Here is a 19,060-nt window from a genome sequence, read left to right on the forward strand (position 1 = left end):
CATTTAAAAACTTCAAAAAACATATTTTCATGAATCAAATGGATGAAAATAAAGTTTTGAAAAACGTACAGTCTGGCTCTAATACTGCTTGCAGGCCTCACTATGTTCACCATGCAAAAAGAGCACCCCCTAGTGGAGCCCTATCTATAGATATAAAGCCATATAAAAAGAAAAATGCATTTTACATTTTAGGCATTTAACCACATTTATGTGAAGTGACGTACAATAAGGTAGCAGATAAAGAGCTTGGTGTCTTGCTCAAAGACACTTCTTCAGTCCAAGTAGTAGTAGATACTTTATTGTCCCCGTGGGGACATTAGTTAAGCCACTCGGCCTCACAGACTGTCTGTCACTGACAATTCATACAGTGGTCTCGTGTAGACGTCTCTCCACAGACAGAGGTGCCGCAATCTCTCCATATACAGACATACACCGAGTATCACTGCTGTATCTCGTTAGATCATTTTTGGCAGTTTGTGAGTAAAAAAATAAATAAAATTACTGTAGTTTTATTTCCCCCCCCATTGTTCTCAGGTGGGACAAGGCCCAAAATGATCACTGTAAGTGGAGTATTGATCACTATAAGCAAATTATTATTACAAACGCTGTCTACACGCCCAATTTCCCTTGCAGGACAATAAAGTTTGAAATCAAATTGTATTGGCGACAACACAGTTTTAGCAGGTTTCTGATTTTTTTTTTTAGCAGTTTAAAGCTCCCATCCTAATATAACTGCTGTCGACTGCAAAACAAATAATGCCAATTTTTGTTTGTTTTATTTGAATTGAAAGATTGCATGGGCATTCACATGGTTAGATTCAGCTACTGTATGGGAACTTACTGACATGACATTTAACAAAATTGCAACATGCAACAAATCAAGCATTTGAAAACTGAGACTGGGAGAGCCCCTGATGATTCAAATCATCTTGAAATAAATGTTATAAATGACTCATGTATATGTCCAGTCCAATATATCTGTATGTGCAGGTTTTATGCAGCAGCAGCACTGCCCCCTGCTGGGGAAAAGATAAAACACGGATGCTTCGTTCTGATTGAACAGGGGTAGGATTATTATACCAACTATAACTTAATTTCGAGATGACAAGTTACAAACAATCTCCCTCTCTGAAATGTACCAATCTAATCTCAATAATCACAAGATGAAACACTTTGTCACTCTGGTAAATAAACTGGTAAGAGCGAATCGGTATGTCTAATTGTTGTTCGTGTTACAGCTCCAAAATCACAGGAAGGTTTAAAACAACACGAGACTTCGGTCTTTCCAGTGACTCACACATCCTTACTTGTTCTGTTGCTTGTTCCCTTTTGAGTCCAGAGCAAATAAATAATAGTGAAACTGGAGGGCATGAAATACGAGTACGGCAGGAATGAGTCCTAACACTTCCTGTTCCCTCGTCGGGAAGTCAATGAGATTTTTGTTTGGGGATTTTGGTTAAATGCCTGAAATAAGATCTGTGCTCAACACAAGTCAATGAGGACCACTTTTTGATTTCGATTTGTGACAAATCATAAAAGTGGTCCTCATTTGTCAAGATTATCTTGCTTAACACAAAGGTCATAAAGTTTGTTCATAAACCTTTGTTAACCACAAACCTTATTTCGGGCATTTAACCAAAATCCCGATACAAAACTCCCATTGACTTCCGACGAGGGAACCAGGAAGTGCATGACTTCTGTGTTGGCCTACAGAAATGTCATCCCTGCGGACGGTACTCTATAATGACAGAAGAAGCTGTAGGTTCAGTTTTCCCTGATGTTGACAATCTACACTTCTTTAGAATATGAATAGGCAATGACACATTGCCAGCAATCTAGACTGACAGGACAATAAACCAGGAATTGAATAGAGTGATTTTTGTTCCCCTTCTCATTTGAGAGTTAATATGTTTATAAGTCCCTTGAGGATTTTCACTGAAAACTGTTTTATATAAGTACATTTTATTGCAATGTCTGTTTTCTGTTTCAGTTGCATCACTGCTCTTCTATGTTTTATCACTGGAAATAAAAAGACTAAAACCGTCTGTCTGGTTCATTATTCCACAAAAACACCAGTGAAATGCATTGTTTATCAAATTCAAATTGCATGGAGGGGGGGGGGGGGGGGGAGACAACACTTTGAGAATTTTGATTCATTTCTGTTTATTTTTCTCCATCACTTGAGTGCATTACTTTCCATGGGCAGATGGAAGCAGCTCTTCTTACAAATGGCCGTCAGACACTTTCTAAGTATGGAGTCATTTCATGGTCATAGGTCCTCAAACAGTTTCCCTGATATTATACTATCCCCACACCCTCACACAAGGCACCTTAGACTGCCAGCAGTGCTGCTCAACATTGTCTTAAAGCTCAGTTTGGCTTCCTGCGTGCCAATGCAAAATGCATCCTGTGCAAAAGAAAAGCGTGCGACACAACAAAGTCCTCAGCAGCAGCAGAAGAAAAGGAAAAAGGAAAAAGACTGCAGTCAAAACAGGTTCCCCACCCTTTATAAATGCATAAGAATCCATAAAAAAACTTTTCTTTTTAATAATACACACTTAAACAGCAGATGGCGCATGTGGCCTTTTCGCTTGTTGATCCGCCAACTTGTGGCAAACACTACATGAAGAAGAAACATCCAGTCATCACAGCACAGTCCAAAAACAAACTACCAGAAACAAGACAATAGGGATCAGGGAGAAAGGGGAGGAAGTAGTTGTGTATTTAAATGTTGCCAGAGATTGATTTTGACCATTTCCAGTCCAGTGTTTCTCCACTGACAGAGACAGAGAAAAATAAAACTTTGCCAGCTGGATCCCAGGGGAAAAGTGAAGGAATGGCACACACACAAAAAAAAAATAATAAAAAAAAAATCAAAAAGTGAGAAGGAGAATCGCTCAGAAGTTGCTTCCCGATTCCCGAAGGCTGAACGAGGCGGATCGCTGACTGACGAGTTTTGGCATAGTTTCCATTAGGCAGATTTAAAAAGGCATGACAGGAGGAGGAGGAGGAGGAGAGAAGAGGGGAAGGCTGAAGGAGACGATATGAGGAGACGAAGGTAAAAGGGAGGGAGGGTATACAGTAGATTAGGATGAGAGGAGACAAGGCGAAAGGAGGAGAGTAGGGATGGACGAAGGGAGGGTCTGAGGGTAGGAGGTTAGGAAGGGAGAAAAAGAGGATCTGAGAGGATGTGAGGGTAGGAAGTAGGGCTGAGCAATATATAAATCTGCAATATGATATGAGACTAGATATAGTCTTATGTATATTGTAATATTGTGATATGACATACCTAATTGCTGTCTTTTCCTGGTTTTAAAGGCTGCATTACTGTAAAGTGATGTCACTTTTTGAACTTTACCACACTCTGCTCTAGCTGTTCTATTATTTGACTTTACGCACTTAGTGATTATATCCACATTACTGATGATTAGCTATCAAAGATCTCGTGTGAATATTTTGTGAAAGCACCAATAGTCATCCCTACAATATTGTCGCAATAGCGATATTGAGGTATTTGGTCAAAAACGATATTTTGATTTTGTCCATATCGCCCCAGCCCTAGCAGCTGTATATTTCAAACAGGGAAGGAAACCCTGTCTGCATTTCATTTTGGTCACAGACTTGTTTGAGTAAAAGTGCTTGTGACATCTCACATGTGGCTTTGACTTAACAACTGAACATTTAGCCCACTTTGTAGAAAACACAGAGATATACTGTATATCGTGTAAAATAGCGACATATGGTTTTTAGTCCATATGGCCCAGCCCTAAAAGGTACTATATGAAGGGAGGATGTGAGGGGAGGGAGGAGTGGAGGAGGACTGATCAGAGGTTCTGCTACAGGAGGTGCAGCAGTGTGATCTCATAATGATGATCAGAGGTTCTGCTGCAGGAAGTGCAGCAGTGTGATCTCATAATGTTCTCCAGACTCGGGGCAGCGGATGCTGTGACGCTCGTTAGGATAAATCTGAAAAAACGGGAACCCCCAAAAAGATGGTGTGTGATCAGAATGGACAAACTGCTTCCTGCACATTATACATCTCAAAGCTACGATACGTTTATCAGATTATTCTTCACAAGCAATATTCTCATTATCTGAGTAAGATGTCGTGTGTGTGTGTGTGTGTGTGTGTGTGTGTGTGTGTGTGTGTTTTTCTTCACAACCTTTTTTGAAGAGCGGGGAATTCATTTTGTTTTTTACTAAACCTGTACTGGATTGAAACGCTGGGGGGGGGGAACTGCAGAAGCTGCACTCTGGGGGAAAATGGGTGAATTGCACCTTTAACTTCACCTGCTCTGAAGATTGTACCTGGGTCTGCCTCCACACCACTAGGCGGAGACAAAGACCCATGAAAATGCTATTTAAGCACTTCCTTGTAAATGTATTTTTCACTTGACACTGACGAAGGCCCGAACCAGGCCGAAACTGTTTGTCTTTATGTCTGAATAAATGTCCGCCACGGGAGCTATCTAAAAAATTGTGTTGCGAGCCCTTTTTTCGTTTATTTTCCTGTTTAGTACAGTTGAGCTCAGCACCAACCAGTGGATGTGCGTAAGTCTCTGGATGCTTGAACTGCACCTTTACACAGCAGACCCAGATCAAGATAAGATAAGATATCCCTTTACTCAAATTCGGGTAAGGATGTATTGCTGAGATAATTATGCTCATTACTGCTGCTGGATTAATTTTTTTAGATGACCGTCTATCATTCCAGTCGGTTATTAAGAACCAAACTACAGGGCGTCCTGTCTAACCCCAGGACACCATGCGAGGAACACTGTGCTGTGCTGGTTTAGGTATAAAACCCATCCAGCCTCTGTGCAATCACAGTACGATCCACATGTCTAGCACAGCCTGAACACAAGTCAGCATGCGAGTCGACCCTCTCTCCTACCTGCAGCTGGTACGGCTTCCCCGCCCGGATCAGCTGGGACACCAGGAAGTTTGTGTGGAAGAAATGCACGTTCTCATCTAGAAATCCGTGGAGGATCAGCAATCTGTTGGGCCTGCAAGGACCAGGAAATATCACGTGTGAATTTCTTTCATTTATTTATTCATATTAACACCTAGAGCTGAAGCAGTCTGCTGTCAACAGGAGAGCAGAACCAGAGTCAAATTATATACAGCACCAGTCAAAAGTCTGGGCCCACCTGACCTCTCTTAAAACCATTTTGATCTCAAAGGCTTCTTCTGATAAACGCATGGAATTTGTTTCTTAGATCAATATAAATATGAATAGTGAAGTCTATCTTATGTATGCATTTCTTTCCAAAGCTTTTGTATCAAGAGTATAAAATATGAGATAGTTTTGATTTGTTTCTTTTGGTCGCTGCATCATTCTATTTGTGTTCGTTCATAGTTTTGATGTCTTTACCATTATTCTGAAGTGTGAGAAATAAAAATGTGGTCTGTTCAAACTTGACTGGTAAATACACAGTCTACATTTACAACACGCAGGTATACATGTATCTGTGTGGATATCAGGTGAGAGACAAGAGGGTCGGTCTATTTTGGCACCAAGTTCTGTTTTTCTTACTCGCTGGGCAGCTTGTCGACCTGTAGGGCGACGGAGCCGTCCTCGTAGGCCTGCTGGTTGTTCTCGGGCGTGTCCATGTAGCGCTCTGTGTAGCCCGTGTCGTAGGCCGTCCATAGCGTCACCGGAGCTCCCGCTATGGCCACCTGGACACAAACAGGAAACAGGAAGACAGAGAGAGAGGCTGGAGCGTCTCCTTCTGAAAGGGTAACTTAAACCTGTATTGACTGACTGTATAGGAGGTGAAATGAGATTGGCTCAAGCAGACGACTGAATTTAAATTCTGTTTTCTGAATTTGTATGGAATGATTTCATTTATTGAAGTTGAAACGGATTATTTTCAAAATCAAACTCATGATGCTCTTACCAAGTTGTTATCCTATTAAAAACCATATTGCATTGAAAAGTAGATATTTAGTTTTCTGTAAGATTGATAAGTGATAGTGGACTCTTGATTTGTTTTGACTTAATTTACTGTTCTACATTTAGACTTGGGACGTGACATTAATGACATGGACTTGACTTGGTAATCTACATTTGGTAAAGTGAATGTCGGAATGCGGTGCGGACCTTGAAGATGCTCGGTTTGTGGATGAGGCCCATGAGGGACAGGAAGCCGCCGTACGACCAGCCGTGGATGGCGACGCGAGTCAGGTCCACAAACTTGTACTTGTCAGCCACGTAGTTCAAACCCTCCACCTGGTCCTCGATCTCCACCAGGCCCTGGGTGGAGCAGAGGGGAGAGCACCTTCACTGACCGTTCACATATGGAGGGCTCCCAACTCCTTCACTGATGACACTCACAAACTTCTCCATGACCCATTTTCCCCTCAATTTCATGACTACAATTTGAATGACTGAAGTAAAAAGTAACCATCACCGACATTAACTTTAAGCATTAGTTGTTGTTTTTTCACTTCATGTCTATCTTTATCCATCTACCTCTACATCTGTCTCCCTATTCATCTCTCTCTCTCTCTCTCTCTCTCTCTCTCTCTCTCTCTCTCTCTCTCTCTCTCTCTCTCTCTCTCTCTCTCTCTCTCTCTCTCTCTCTCTCTCTCTCTCTCTCTCTCTCTCTCTCTCTCTCAGCTTCTAAGGCAGTGAGATGTATTCCAGTGAACAGCATCATGAGATAGATACCAGTGAACAGCATCATGTGATAGATACCATTTGGTTTTTCACAGCTCCTTCAAACATGAGCCCGCGCTGGCAGGAGCCCCTCCCGTCCAGGACCACCACAGCATAGCCCAGAGAGGCCAGCGTGTTCAGCCGCAGATACTTCACTCCTTTGTACGAGTTATTCACCAACTGGACCTGGAAGAGACAAGTATTTACAGCAATGCGTTATCGAATGCAGGAAATAATGTGAGTGCCTCCCATGGGCAATGCAGGTACGTATTGTATTATATGTATACTGTATATATATATGTACTGTATATGTATATGTCTGTATTAAGAGTGACCCCGGATATTCCACTATTCAATCTATGGAGCCTGATTGGACAGCCAATCTCACAGTCGAATCGTCTCAAAATGTGGTTATGAAACATGGATCATTCCATCCCGGCTAGGCGGCTATATGGGGGTGCTGAATGTCCAGATTTGACATAGAATCGCTTGTTTCGGGGCGTCTGGGTCGTGTCGAGGTAAAAGCACTCGCCTACCATCGCGGAGACCCGGTTCAATTCCCGGCAGCGGTACTTCCGGCTTGGTCAGACGCTCCTACAGAGACAGTTGGCCGTGTCTGCGGGTGGGAAGCCGGTGGGTTATGAGTCCTGGCAGCTTCACAAGTGCCTCCTCTGATTGGGGGGGAGGGGGCCTGGGGGGAATAGTGTGATCCTCCCACGCGCTACGTCCTGCCGGTGATACCCCTCGCTGTCAGGTGAAAAGAAGCCTCTGGGCGACTGCACATGTATGCCTCTACGGCTCTCCCCAGATCACTCCACGGCTCTCCCCAGATCACTGCACGGCTCTCCCCAGATCACTGCACGGCTCTCCCCAGATCGGCAGAGGGGGTGGAGCAACGACCGGGACCGCAGGGGGATTTGGCCAAGTGCAATTGGGGAGAAAATGTGAGGGGAAAAATGCTTGTTTCCGCCAATAAATCATGCTAATATGGCCTATTTGGTCAAAGTTTCAGCCTATTAATACAGTAAAATTTCAATTAAAAGCCAAGTCCCAATTAAATGCCGTTTACCGGGGTGTGGCTACACATTTTGACAAATAAATGCCAGTCTCAATTAGAAGACGGTTGCCATTTTCGGCTTTCATCCTTTTTAAGGTAGACTACAGGTATTTTGAAAAGGGGCTCTGTCTCTTGTCTCTCACTCTCTCCTGTTCATAATTACGCATGGAGAGAGAGGGAGAGTGTGCGCAGCACTGTGGGCCCATGGAGAGAGAGGGAGAGTGTGCGCAGCACTGTGGGCCCATGCAGAGAGAGGGAGAGTGTGCGCAGCACTGTGGGCCCGGCCGACACGGGTCATGGCCTTATATTGACTAGTGATAGAAGTGTGGTTGGCACAGGGGATTGATGGCAGGGCTTTGTGGATTACAGGGGAATTTGAAATGGGTTCAGAATTGTCCATTGCAGAGGAGTTTGAATGATGGGAGGTCTGTTCAGTACACATTCAGCTTTTCCCTGCTGTGGCTCACTTGCCAAGCGAAGACGAGAAATTGTTTAATTGGATCTTTCAGCTCTTTTGTCTGGTGGAGGAAAAAATGGAAGCCAATGTCGCAAATGCGGATCGATGAGCAAAAAAGAAGGAAAAAAACCAGACCAATCAGATTCCCTACTATGCAAATTCTTAGTCTGGGACACCCCTAGTCTGTCTGGGACACCCCTAGTCTGTATAATCTAGGGGTGGGAATCGCTGAGTAGCTCACGATACGATATGGTCACGATACTTGGCCCTCGATAACGATATTATCACGATACAGCGATTCTGCGATAATCGATATATTGGAAGACGATACATCACGATACCTGTGTAACTGAAGAGAAAAAAATACCCCTAAAAGGCAAGAAGCAGGTATTATGTATTTATTAGCAGAATTGACATGAACTCTCTCAGAGTTCACTCACTCACTCATAACATTTTCGATACCACGGAGGAAAAGTTACACATTAAGTCTTTTTATTATTATTATTAAAACAAGAAAACCTATATAACCTACCTACCTATATCATTTGTAAAAGTAGATATTAATGAGCAAACATTTAAATTCATGTAGCCTACAGTATTTATGTTTTTGTTTCAACTACAAACATAAATAAACGTCAACTTGAAACTATGTTTCAACTACCACACACAGCATAATATTTTAGCCTGTTTATTTAAAAAAAAATATATATATATATATATTTTTAAATAAACATATCGATACTTGGTGCCAGTGTATCGATAACGTATCGCAAGTGGAAATATCGCGATACCGTGAGTATCGATATTTTGTCCCACCCCTAGTATAATCTGGAGATTTATATTCATATTTGATCTCAGTGACTAAGCCCTTGTTCACACAGGACGCTGAAGCTTGAAGCAGCACAAGCTGAACTGACGCCTAACCGTTCACACAGGAAGCCTTCTCTTTTCCTCTCAGCGCCTCCTCGGCCCGCCTCGAACCCGCCCGCAACTCTCATTGACTTCATACCTGGCAGCTTCAAGCTTCACGCGTCACGCTTAGAAAATAGGCGTGAATCCTGAACGATCGCTTGAGCAAGGTGTGAGCGTGGCTTCAGCGAGGCTTCAGTGTGACGCGCGCAGGTGGTGTGTGAACGGCCTCGCCTGTTAACAAGGATGCCTAAATGAAACTTGTGGGTTCAGCGTAGGTAGAGCTTAGGTTGAGCGTTGCTTCGGTGTGCTGTGTGAACGGGGGCTAAAGCGTTTAGTAATAAAGTCTCAATTAGGGGAATGCGATGCTCTTTTCTGTTGAAGCACCAATAAATAAAATCAAAATAAATAAAGTTGACACTTTCCTCTTTCTGTATAGTCTCTGAGCCTGCTGGACATTAACGTGACGTGTGAGAGAACTAACCTGCGGGCCACCGTACACGAAGACGACGGTGGGATGCTTCTTGCCAGGCTGCAGCTGCTGCGGTTTGTACAGCATGCCATACAGCTGGAAGCCAGACTTCCCCGTGAAGTTAAAGATCTCTGGAGGAGTGTAGTCCATCGGGCAGCCTGAGGACAAACAGCAGCAACATCCATACAGAAGGCACGCTTAATTAACTCATTATCAACTCTATCTTGGCTCATTTTAAGGCACTCTATACGAGTAAAAAATATATTTAGTTGAAATGCCTAAAACCTAGCCTTTCTTCAGGACGCTGGTATATTCAGATCATACGACCTGAATCCAGCGTCCTTTATGAGACAAGCACCCAGGGAGTTCCAAATTAAGTCTCAAGCCACAAAGATGTCGTCCGTGCTGGACTTTACAAGTGTCGCATGGCACCGATGGGTTGGGTTTAGGCATGAGGAGTGACGATTGGTTGAGAATACCAGGGTAGGCCAATCAGAGGCAGAGTAGGGCGGGTTTTAACAAGAAACAGCGGTCGACCCGTTTTAAAAAAAGAATTAAAAATGTTTATCGAAACTGCACGGAAGACTGCAAGACTGTCCGGCAACTTGTGGTGAGTTTGAAATTTCGATGCGACACTTGTAAAGTCCAGCGCGGATGACATCTTTGTAGCTTGAGACTTAGGGCGGCTGTAGCTCAGGAGGTAGAGCGGGTCGTCCATTAATCACTTTGGATAAAAGAGGTTGGTGGTTCGATTCCCGGCTCCTCCAGTCTGCGTGTCGAAGTGTCCTTGGGCAAGACACTGAACCCCAAATTGCTCCCGTTGGTGTGCCAGCACCCTGCGTGGTAGCCTGCCGCCATCGGTATGTGAATGGGTGAATGTACCTACTGACTGTAAAGCGCTTTGGATAAAAGCGCTATATAAATGCAGGCCATTTACCATTTACTTAATTTGGAACCCCGGGTGCTTGTCTTATAAAGGACGCTGGATTCAGGTCGTATGATCTGAATATGCGTCCTGAGAAGGGCTACCTAAAAGCTAAATGTAAAGTGTAAGCTTGACATATTGAACAGAAAGAGAAAAATATTGACAACTGCTCCTTTAATGAAGGAGAACCTCCTAATGAGGTGTTCTTGCACCGTGCAGAATCCCTGGCCTGCAAACTACATTGCATGCTGGACAAAAATAGTTCCTTTTATTCAAACTGAGAAACGTAAGCTCCATAACCTAAAATGTTTGCAGGCATCGCAGTGCTTTGCAATCTTTTACAAAAGAATTACAACATTATTATTTTTTCTTGTGTCAATATCATGCTTGCCTAACCGTTGCAACTTGTACATCATTTCATGTCCTAAGCGAACTGTGGTAGTCTTCATTCAGTCTGATTTCTTACCGGAGGACTCCATCATGCTGGCACAGAACTCAAACTCTTTGGGCAGGTCGTCGCTGTCGGAGCTGTTCAGCCTGTACAGGTGAACGCAGGGCGGATGGCTCACGCTGCTGTAATGGCTGACAAACATGTCAAAGGTCTGAGTAGACAGAGAGAGAGGAGAGAGAGAGGGTGGGGTCAAACAGAGCCTCACTATCCATCCTTGTTTCTACTGAAAGATATAAATTACATACAATAATCCCTCTATAGTACTGGCAGACTAATATATCTGTCCAAAGGGGCGTTCACACCGAGATATTTATTTTTCGCTCTGTCGCTCAAGTCAACCCTTTGGAATCACTCTGTCGCTCTGTTTAAATCGCTCATCAACAGGCACACGGAATGACGGACATGTGGGGGATATAACGTTACGCAATGTCATGCTGTTTGTCCACTACGAGCCACCGTCATTGTTTACAAGCTAAAGCCTATCAGCGTGCTCCTAACGCGAGCTGCATACCGGTAGTACAGACTTCACTTCATGTCAGCTGTCAGCCTGTCAATGTGGTTTGTTGCCACACAATAAACCAGCGGTTTGTTCCAAGCCAGTGTGATCCTTGACTCGCTCTCACACGGCAGCCAATCAGCATTGAACAGCGAGCGACTGATGCCAGCGTATTTTCGCTCGAGTTGGAATATTTCATCTTGAGCGACGAGCGTATTTTCTCCCTGTCGCTCTGTCTCTGCCGCTCGGACGCCCAGCGATTATTCTCCCAGGCGAATATACGCTCAATCGCTCGTTTGCATTGACTTTGTATGTAAACTCGACGCCAGCAACAAACTTTAATAGGTCGGTGTGAACGCAGCTCAACACTCATTTCAACGACTAATTTTAGCTAGATGACTGCTATCTTTAGCATCGATATTGTTGCGACAGGAAAGAAATATACCACTATACCATATAGCCAAATATAATGCTAATACATGATCGGTGGACTGTGGGCTGTAGCCAAATTTTCTATGCCGACAAACGAGTTTTTTTGTTTTAATCATACAAAATAAAAGTAGCTCAGCAGCTGCTTTCTCACAGTTAGAAAAGTTGAGGAAAGTTCCAGTGTGAAACTACTTTGGGTTCCACTTGAGACGTTACAGGAGGGCTGCATGGATTTTCAGAATGCAACATAAGCAGTTATGCAGGTGTAGAGTGTAGAGGGAGTATGAGCAGCCTGCATCCATAATGTTTCCCCCAGGCTTCAACACAGACAGGCTCTCTCCCTGACCTATATACTGCTGGGCTGTACCGGCTGCACACACTCAACTACATTCAATACACAACCCCCCAGATCACATTAGTTTAGCTTCAAAATTAGATTTTTTTAAATATTCACCCCTTCATGTACAAAATGACTGTGAAATATATATATAAAGTGGAACACATGATGGGTTTACTGTTGTAGTTATTTGTCATATGCAGGACAGGGCTTCATTTGTCTGAGGAGGGTGACCTAACGAGAATGTCTGTGAAGTTGCATGTGGCCGTTTCGGAGCACCGGAGGGCAGATATTCCACTCTGCAACTCAGGCACCGAAATCTGCAATGCAATTTGGTCCGGTAGGTACCGGTCGTAAAGGAACTGGTGCCGTAGTGGTACCGGGTTCCAACCCTAGTGTGAATGTGCAGTTCGGGTTAGGGAATGAACATAGGCGTGTGCGTGTGTGTGTGTGTGTGTGCAACGCGTACCTGGCTGACGGAGCAGCTGTGGGAGAAGCCGGGCTTGGTGAGTCGGATGATTTCCCCCGGGCTGTCGTAGCTGACGGTGTACAGGTGGTGCTCCAGAGGAGAGTCTCTGGTGCCCTGGAAGTAAACCAGGCGCGCCGCCTCGTCCACCCAGATCTGAGGAGAGGATGAGCGCTGCACGGTACAAACAGCACAAAACACATGATGTGACTTTGTGTCGTTACAGGTGGTGGAGAAAAATCTTCATGTTTTAAGATTGCTGGCTTTTTGTTTTATCCATCTCATTTCCCTTCCATTTCTACGTGTGCCCATTTCAATCCTGTCTGATTTGAGTTCATCTCTGATTTATTTACCGTCTATCATTTTGTATGGTGCTTTTTAAAATGTCCCTAAAGCACTTTGTAACCATTGGTTTATCAGTATCTATCTATCTATATATAAATTTGGCAATGTGGGCAATCTCTGTCTGTTCTCCGTTTCAAGAATTTTGGCCGGCCACAGCTATGCCGTTTTACGTGCGATCGGGCTGAAACTTTCAGGGGGTGTAAAGAGCACCCGTGCGGGTGACCTGATGGAGACAGATTTTTTAATTAGGTGATTGCCCTAATTACCTAATGATGTGATGGCATCAGTGATGTCATCAGTGATTATGTCATCAGTGATGCTACATATGGGACGTACAGTGGGCGAGCTGCAGTGCGGGCTCACAACCGCCTAGGAATCGAGCGTGCATAGCATGCGAGATTACTACTAGTAATTTAAAAAAGCCTAAAAAGGCCCAGTCCTGGTTATATGGTGACATGGCAAATCGACAGTTCCATTTTAACTGATGTGTGGGCAGGTTTTTTTTACCTTCGCTCCATGATTGGCCAGCACCTCCCACTCCCCGCTGGTTAGCGTTAGCTCCTCCTTGATTGGACACTTGAAATCATCTGGTGAGAAAGGAGGGATGAAGTCACGTAAACGGATGAATGAAAGAAAGGCTTTTCTTTTTTTTTACATATATAAATGTTTCCCGGGAACACTGAATCGGCTCTTTCACACCGGCTATGAAAGCCGAAAAATGCACGGAAAATAGGATTAGCGCCTCCGATGTGAAAGTCGTGAATGCGCTTTGGTGGACAATTGTTTTACGCCTTTTGTCCCGCGACGGGAGGTAGTAACAGCGCCGGGTTACCTGGCAACCTGCCTCCACTTGAAAGGTCGTTGCAGCGAGCCGGAAAAGGTGGGAATGGTCTGCTCATTCATAAAAAAAATTACAGGGGAAATCACCTCATGTGATCAAGAAAAGTGCAGGAGTGAAAATAAAAAAATGTAGCCTATACAATCATGACTGCAGGGACGCCAGGAGGAATGCTCCGTGCGGTTAGGCTTTATGCTCAAACGATGTTGACATTAGTTAACGTTAAGTAGTCATGTGCATTTATAGCCTATACTATTCCCCCGACGAACGTTATGCAGACTGCAGCTGTTTGATATGCGGGCGGTCGTGTATCGTTCCAATTTTAGTAGGACACCATATCGATCTGCCCGCCCACCATGCGAGTGCACCTATCCTCCCTGCTCAGCGGACTAGGAGAAGGAGGGAAGTCTTGTTGTTGAATGAATTTGTTCATACAGTAGCCTATAGGCTACACTAACCTATGAAAATATTCATTTGGGCTAGGAGGAGCAGGAAATCCCTCCGCTCGCCTTTCAATGCGGGAGCTGGGGATTTCACCTGAAAGTACAGAGCAGCACGGTAATGTGGCCGTGCTGCTTGGCTCGTGTGAAAGCAATTTCTGTGGCGAGGCGGCTCGCTTTACGGGACTCCTAAACGGCAACTTTTGCGCGATCTGTGTATGAAAGAGCCTGGTCTGCTGTAACACAGTTCCACACATGACTGCCCAACCAGCATTTCTTATTAACTTTCCATGTCTAGATTTCACAGTATCAGTTGGTCCAGGAACCAGCAACCTTCTGGTCAAAAGCCTGCTTCTAGATTTTTGTGATACTTTGTTTCGTCTGTGATAAGTTCTGTTCTCTCTATCCATCTATTGGAGATAGCACCACAAGGTGGTTTTTATTTATTCTTTATACTAAATTCATCAAATGTTTGGACATTTTGATGTGTGTGTGTGTGCGTGTGTGTATGTGTGTGTGTATGTGTGTGTGTGTGTGTGTGTGTGTGTTACCTTCAGAGTGCGTGTAGCTGCTCCAGTCATGGTGTCCCTGCTGTAGCACAGCTGTGATCTTATACAGGTGGCAGAAGCATGTTTTGGACTCATTCACCGTGATGAAGGTGATCTCCTCATCACTGGTTTGGATGAAGGGATGGAAGATGTCATGGACCTGCAGGACATGGAGATGATCTGTGTCACTAAAATCCATCCGTCTTATCAGCCTAAAGCTAAAGCACAGATATTTCGTGAATATTTATAACTGGGTGGTGCAGTGGTAGATTCCGTGCTTACCAACACGAGGGTCGCAGGTTCGAACCCCCATGTTGGTCTGGCATCCATACAAGCCATGTCTGCGGGTGGGAAGCCGGATTAGGGGTATGTGTCCTGGCCGCTGCACTAGTGCCTCCTCTGCCAGACTTCCTGTCTCGTCCTTGCTAACTGTAGCTAGCTTGATGCACCTAACCACGAACGCACGATGGAAATTCTCCAGCCAGACAGCACAGAGCCAAAGCTGCTACAGCCAGCAGCAGTAAAAGCTACTCAGTCCCCATGTCATTTTGCTGTCACATGTCCTAAACGCTGTGTTTCATAGTGCGGTGTAACGTTTGTTAAAAGTGTGTGTGTGTCTGGTTGTCTCGAGACTCCTGTCAGCTAACAATCTGTAGCTAAGAGTTAGCAGCTAGTGCTAGCTGTAGTGCTGCTAACGCTAGCCAGAACTTGTCTGCTGTTGTTGAATGTAGCTTTGTCTCCCCCGTGTACAAAACCATTGTCTAATCCCATTTGTTTATGTGACTCTTGGCATACCTTGTCAGCAAGCCAGCTAGCTGTAGGCTACAGGACAGGCACCGTCTGAGGCTGGTTAGCGAACTGAGCAGTGAGCCCTGTCTTGTCTGGTCAGGAGACCACGCATGCGCAAATTCACACCGTGTATGGGTGTGCCCCGGCCGACCAATGGTGTAACGTCATCACAGACACTCACTCAGGTGTAACGTCATCACAGACACTCACTCACTCAGGTGTGACGTCATCACAGACACTCACTCACTCAGGTGTAACGTCATCACAGACACTCACTCAATCACTCAGCGACATTTGCACTTCTAGGGCTGGCCGCCGTGCCGTCCAGCCAAAACATGTACGACAAAACAACTTGTGATGATAATTGCAATATTCTGTCTAATAATCTCAATTCGATTTTTTTCAGCCATACTTCATCCGAATCATAATCGGAAAAAACTGCGACTCCATGCAGCTGTTTGCTGTTGTTGACACTGATTCAGTGACACATGCGCCTCCTTTATGGGTAGTTGTGGCTCTTTTAAGTCCTAATAAATAAATAAATAAATATATATACGGTATATAAAAAAAAAAAAAAAAAAAAAAAAAAAAAACGGTTGTGTGGCACTGGGAGCGAGATGTGAGTCACATGGGAGAGAAAGAAGAGTGAAGTGTGAGCCTTTGAGCTGCAGTGTGTGTGTGGTGTTTGCCTCACATTGATCCAGATGTCGCTGGTCTCCTGGTAGATGATGAAGGGCTGGACGTCTCCCAGGGCCTCCAGGCTCTGCAGCCGACTGGCCGGGTCCTGCTGCACAGGGACGAACAGAGCCGGAGGCAGCAGGATCAGCTGGAGACGCTGCTGCCGCCGGTCCAACATGGCCGCCCATGCACTGAGAGACAGAGACACACACACACACACACACACACACACACAGTAAGAGGCCAAACAAAACTTCACTGACTACGTTTACATGGACTGCAATAATCCAACTACCTTATTCTAAATATGACAATATTTCAAATAAGGCGTTTACACGAGTTCCTTAATAGAGAATATTCCATTCATATTTCCGTTTACATGATACAGAGCAGAGTCTGATTGACAGAAGACCCGCCCTACGTCCTGCGTGGGAGTTTCCCTCCTGAGTTGAACCTGAAGCTCTTTCTGTTTCTGCTGTGTTAGGGACAAGATGTTGGGACTTCTTTATACTGGTGGCTGTCATCTTTTCTTCTGTCAACAAGTTGCACCACACTCGCTGGAAGCTAAAGCTAGAGCACGTGTCGTCAAGCAGCTTGACTACCCTACGCGTCACAAAATGCTGTGAAAATTCTGATAGGACATCATATAGTGCTATTCAGATGTATACATGGTCTACAATGCACTTTAATAATGCGATTGAAATGGTCTTAATTCGACTACTGCTATGATAACAGAGAATTGCTGATTTTGATTTCATGGCTAGGAAGCTACAAACCCAAGGTACTACCAGAGTTCAACAGCACTTTCAGATTACACGCTATGAGCGCTATGTCGTGCATTTGAAAAATACACATAGGTCGTCTGTCTGGGGTTTTATTTTTGTTATTGTCTCCTGGAGAAGAAACTCACTATCGTCCGTCTTTAGTCCACCCGGCTCTGGAGATGTACTCGACACCGGGGAACAGGCTGCGGAAGGGAATGACCAGCTCCTTTTCCTGAGTGCTGACAATCTGAGGGAGAAAGAGCAGGCTGCCCTGAGTTGAGATCACACTTCCTGTTCACTTTAGCTGGATTAACAGCTCAATAATATACGATAGTTCCTGTTGACTGTAGCTGGATCAACAAATCAACAATATATCACACTTCCTGGTTCACTTTAGCTGGATTAACATAACAATATATCACACTTCCTGTTCACTTTAGCTGGATTAACAGATCAATAATATACGATAGTTCCTATTCACTGTAGCTGGATCAACAAATCAACAATATATCACACTTCCTTTTCACTGTAGCTGGATCAACAGATCAACAGTATACATGTATCACACTTCCTGTTCACTGTAGCTGGATTAACAGATCAACAATATATCACACTTCCTGTTCACTGTAGCTGGATTAACAGATCAACAATATATCACACTTCCTGTTCACTGTAGCTGGATTAACATAACAATATATCACACTTCCTGTTCACTGTAGCTGGATTAACATAACAATATATCACACTTCCTGTTCACTGTAGCTGGATTAACATAACAATATATCACACTTCTGTTCACTGTAGCTGGATTAACAGATCAACAATATATCACACTTCTGTTCACTGTAGCTGGATTAACATAACAATATATCACACTTCCTGTTCACTGTAGCTGGATTAACATAACAATATATCACACTTCCTTTTCACTGTAGCTGGATTAACAGATCAACAATATATCACACTTCCTGTTCACTGTAGCTGGATTAACAGATCAACAATATATCACACTTCCTGTTCACTGTAGCTGGATTAACATAACAATATATCACACTTCCTGTTCACTGTAGCTGGATTAACATAACAATATATCACACTTCCTGTTCACTGTAGCTGGATTAACAGATCAACAATATATCACACTTCCTGTTCACTGTAGCTGGATTAACATAACAATATATCACACTTCCTGTTCACTGTAGCTGGATTAACAGATCAACAATATATCACACTTCCTGTTCACTGTAGCTGGATTAACATAACAATATATCACACTTCCTGTTCACTGTAGCTGGATTAACATAACAATATATCACACTTCCTGTTCACTGTAGCTGGATTAACATAACAATATATCACACTTCCTGTTCACTGTAGCTGGATTAACAGATCAACAATATATCACACTTCCTGTTCACTGTAGCTGGATTAACATAACAATATATCACACTTCCTGTTCACTGTAGCTGGATTAACATAACAATATATCACACTTCTGTTCACTGTAGCTGGATTAACATAACAATATATCACACTTCCTGTTCACTGTAGCTGGATTAACATAACAATATATCACACTTCTGTTCACTGTAGCTGGATTAACATAACAATATATCACACTTCCTGTTCACTGTAGCTGGATTAACATAACAATATATCACACTTCTGTTCACTGTAGCTGGATTAACATAACAATATATCACACTTCTGTTCACTGTAGCTGGATTAACATAACAATATATCACACTTCCTTTTCACTGTAGCTGGATTAACATAACAATATATCACACTTCCTTTTCACTGTAGCTGGATTAACAGATCAACAATATATCACACTTCCTGTTCACTGTAGCTGGATTAACATAACAATATATCACACTTCCTGTTCACTGTAGCTGGATTAACATAACAATATATCACACTTCCTTTTCACTGTAGCTGGATTAACATAACAATATATCACACTTCCTTTTCACTGTAGCTGGATTAACATAACAA

The 19,060-nt window shown here is 43.7% G+C and overlaps 1 protein-coding gene across 1 annotated transcript in view; it reads right to left on the reverse strand.

Annotated features, from left to right (window-relative positions):
• Window positions 1-2,180: 2,180 nt before the first annotated feature.
• The window catches only part of LOC310786438 (dipeptidyl peptidase 9-like), a 29,095-nt gene continuing 12,215 nt past the window's right edge, over window positions 2,181-19,060 (reverse strand). Inside the window, exons 10-21 of the mRNA XM_083647643.1 lie at window positions 17,209-17,309; window positions 16,315-16,489; window positions 14,835-14,991; window positions 13,513-13,592; window positions 12,664-12,834; window positions 10,948-11,083; window positions 9,569-9,714; window positions 6,701-6,847; window positions 6,104-6,256; window positions 5,537-5,679; window positions 4,895-5,006; window positions 2,181-3,966 (exon numbers count right to left, since the gene is read on the reverse strand). Of these exons, the coding sequence (XP_083503769.1) occupies window positions 3,874-3,966; window positions 4,895-5,006; window positions 5,537-5,679; window positions 6,104-6,256; window positions 6,701-6,847; window positions 9,569-9,714; window positions 10,948-11,083; window positions 12,664-12,834; window positions 13,513-13,592; window positions 14,835-14,991; window positions 16,315-16,489; window positions 17,209-17,309 (1,614 nt within the window). The 3' untranslated portion in view covers window positions 2,181-3,873. The remainder of the gene's footprint in view (window positions 3,967-4,894; window positions 5,007-5,536; window positions 5,680-6,103; window positions 6,257-6,700; window positions 6,848-9,568; window positions 9,715-10,947; window positions 11,084-12,663; window positions 12,835-13,512; window positions 13,593-14,834; window positions 14,992-16,314; window positions 16,490-17,208; window positions 17,310-19,060) is intronic.

The sequence above is a fragment of the Poromitra crassiceps genome, assembly GCF_964638095.1.
Source record: "Poromitra crassiceps genome assembly, chromosome: 12".
NCBI lineage: Eukaryota > Metazoa > Chordata > Actinopteri > Beryciformes > Melamphaidae > Poromitra > Poromitra crassiceps.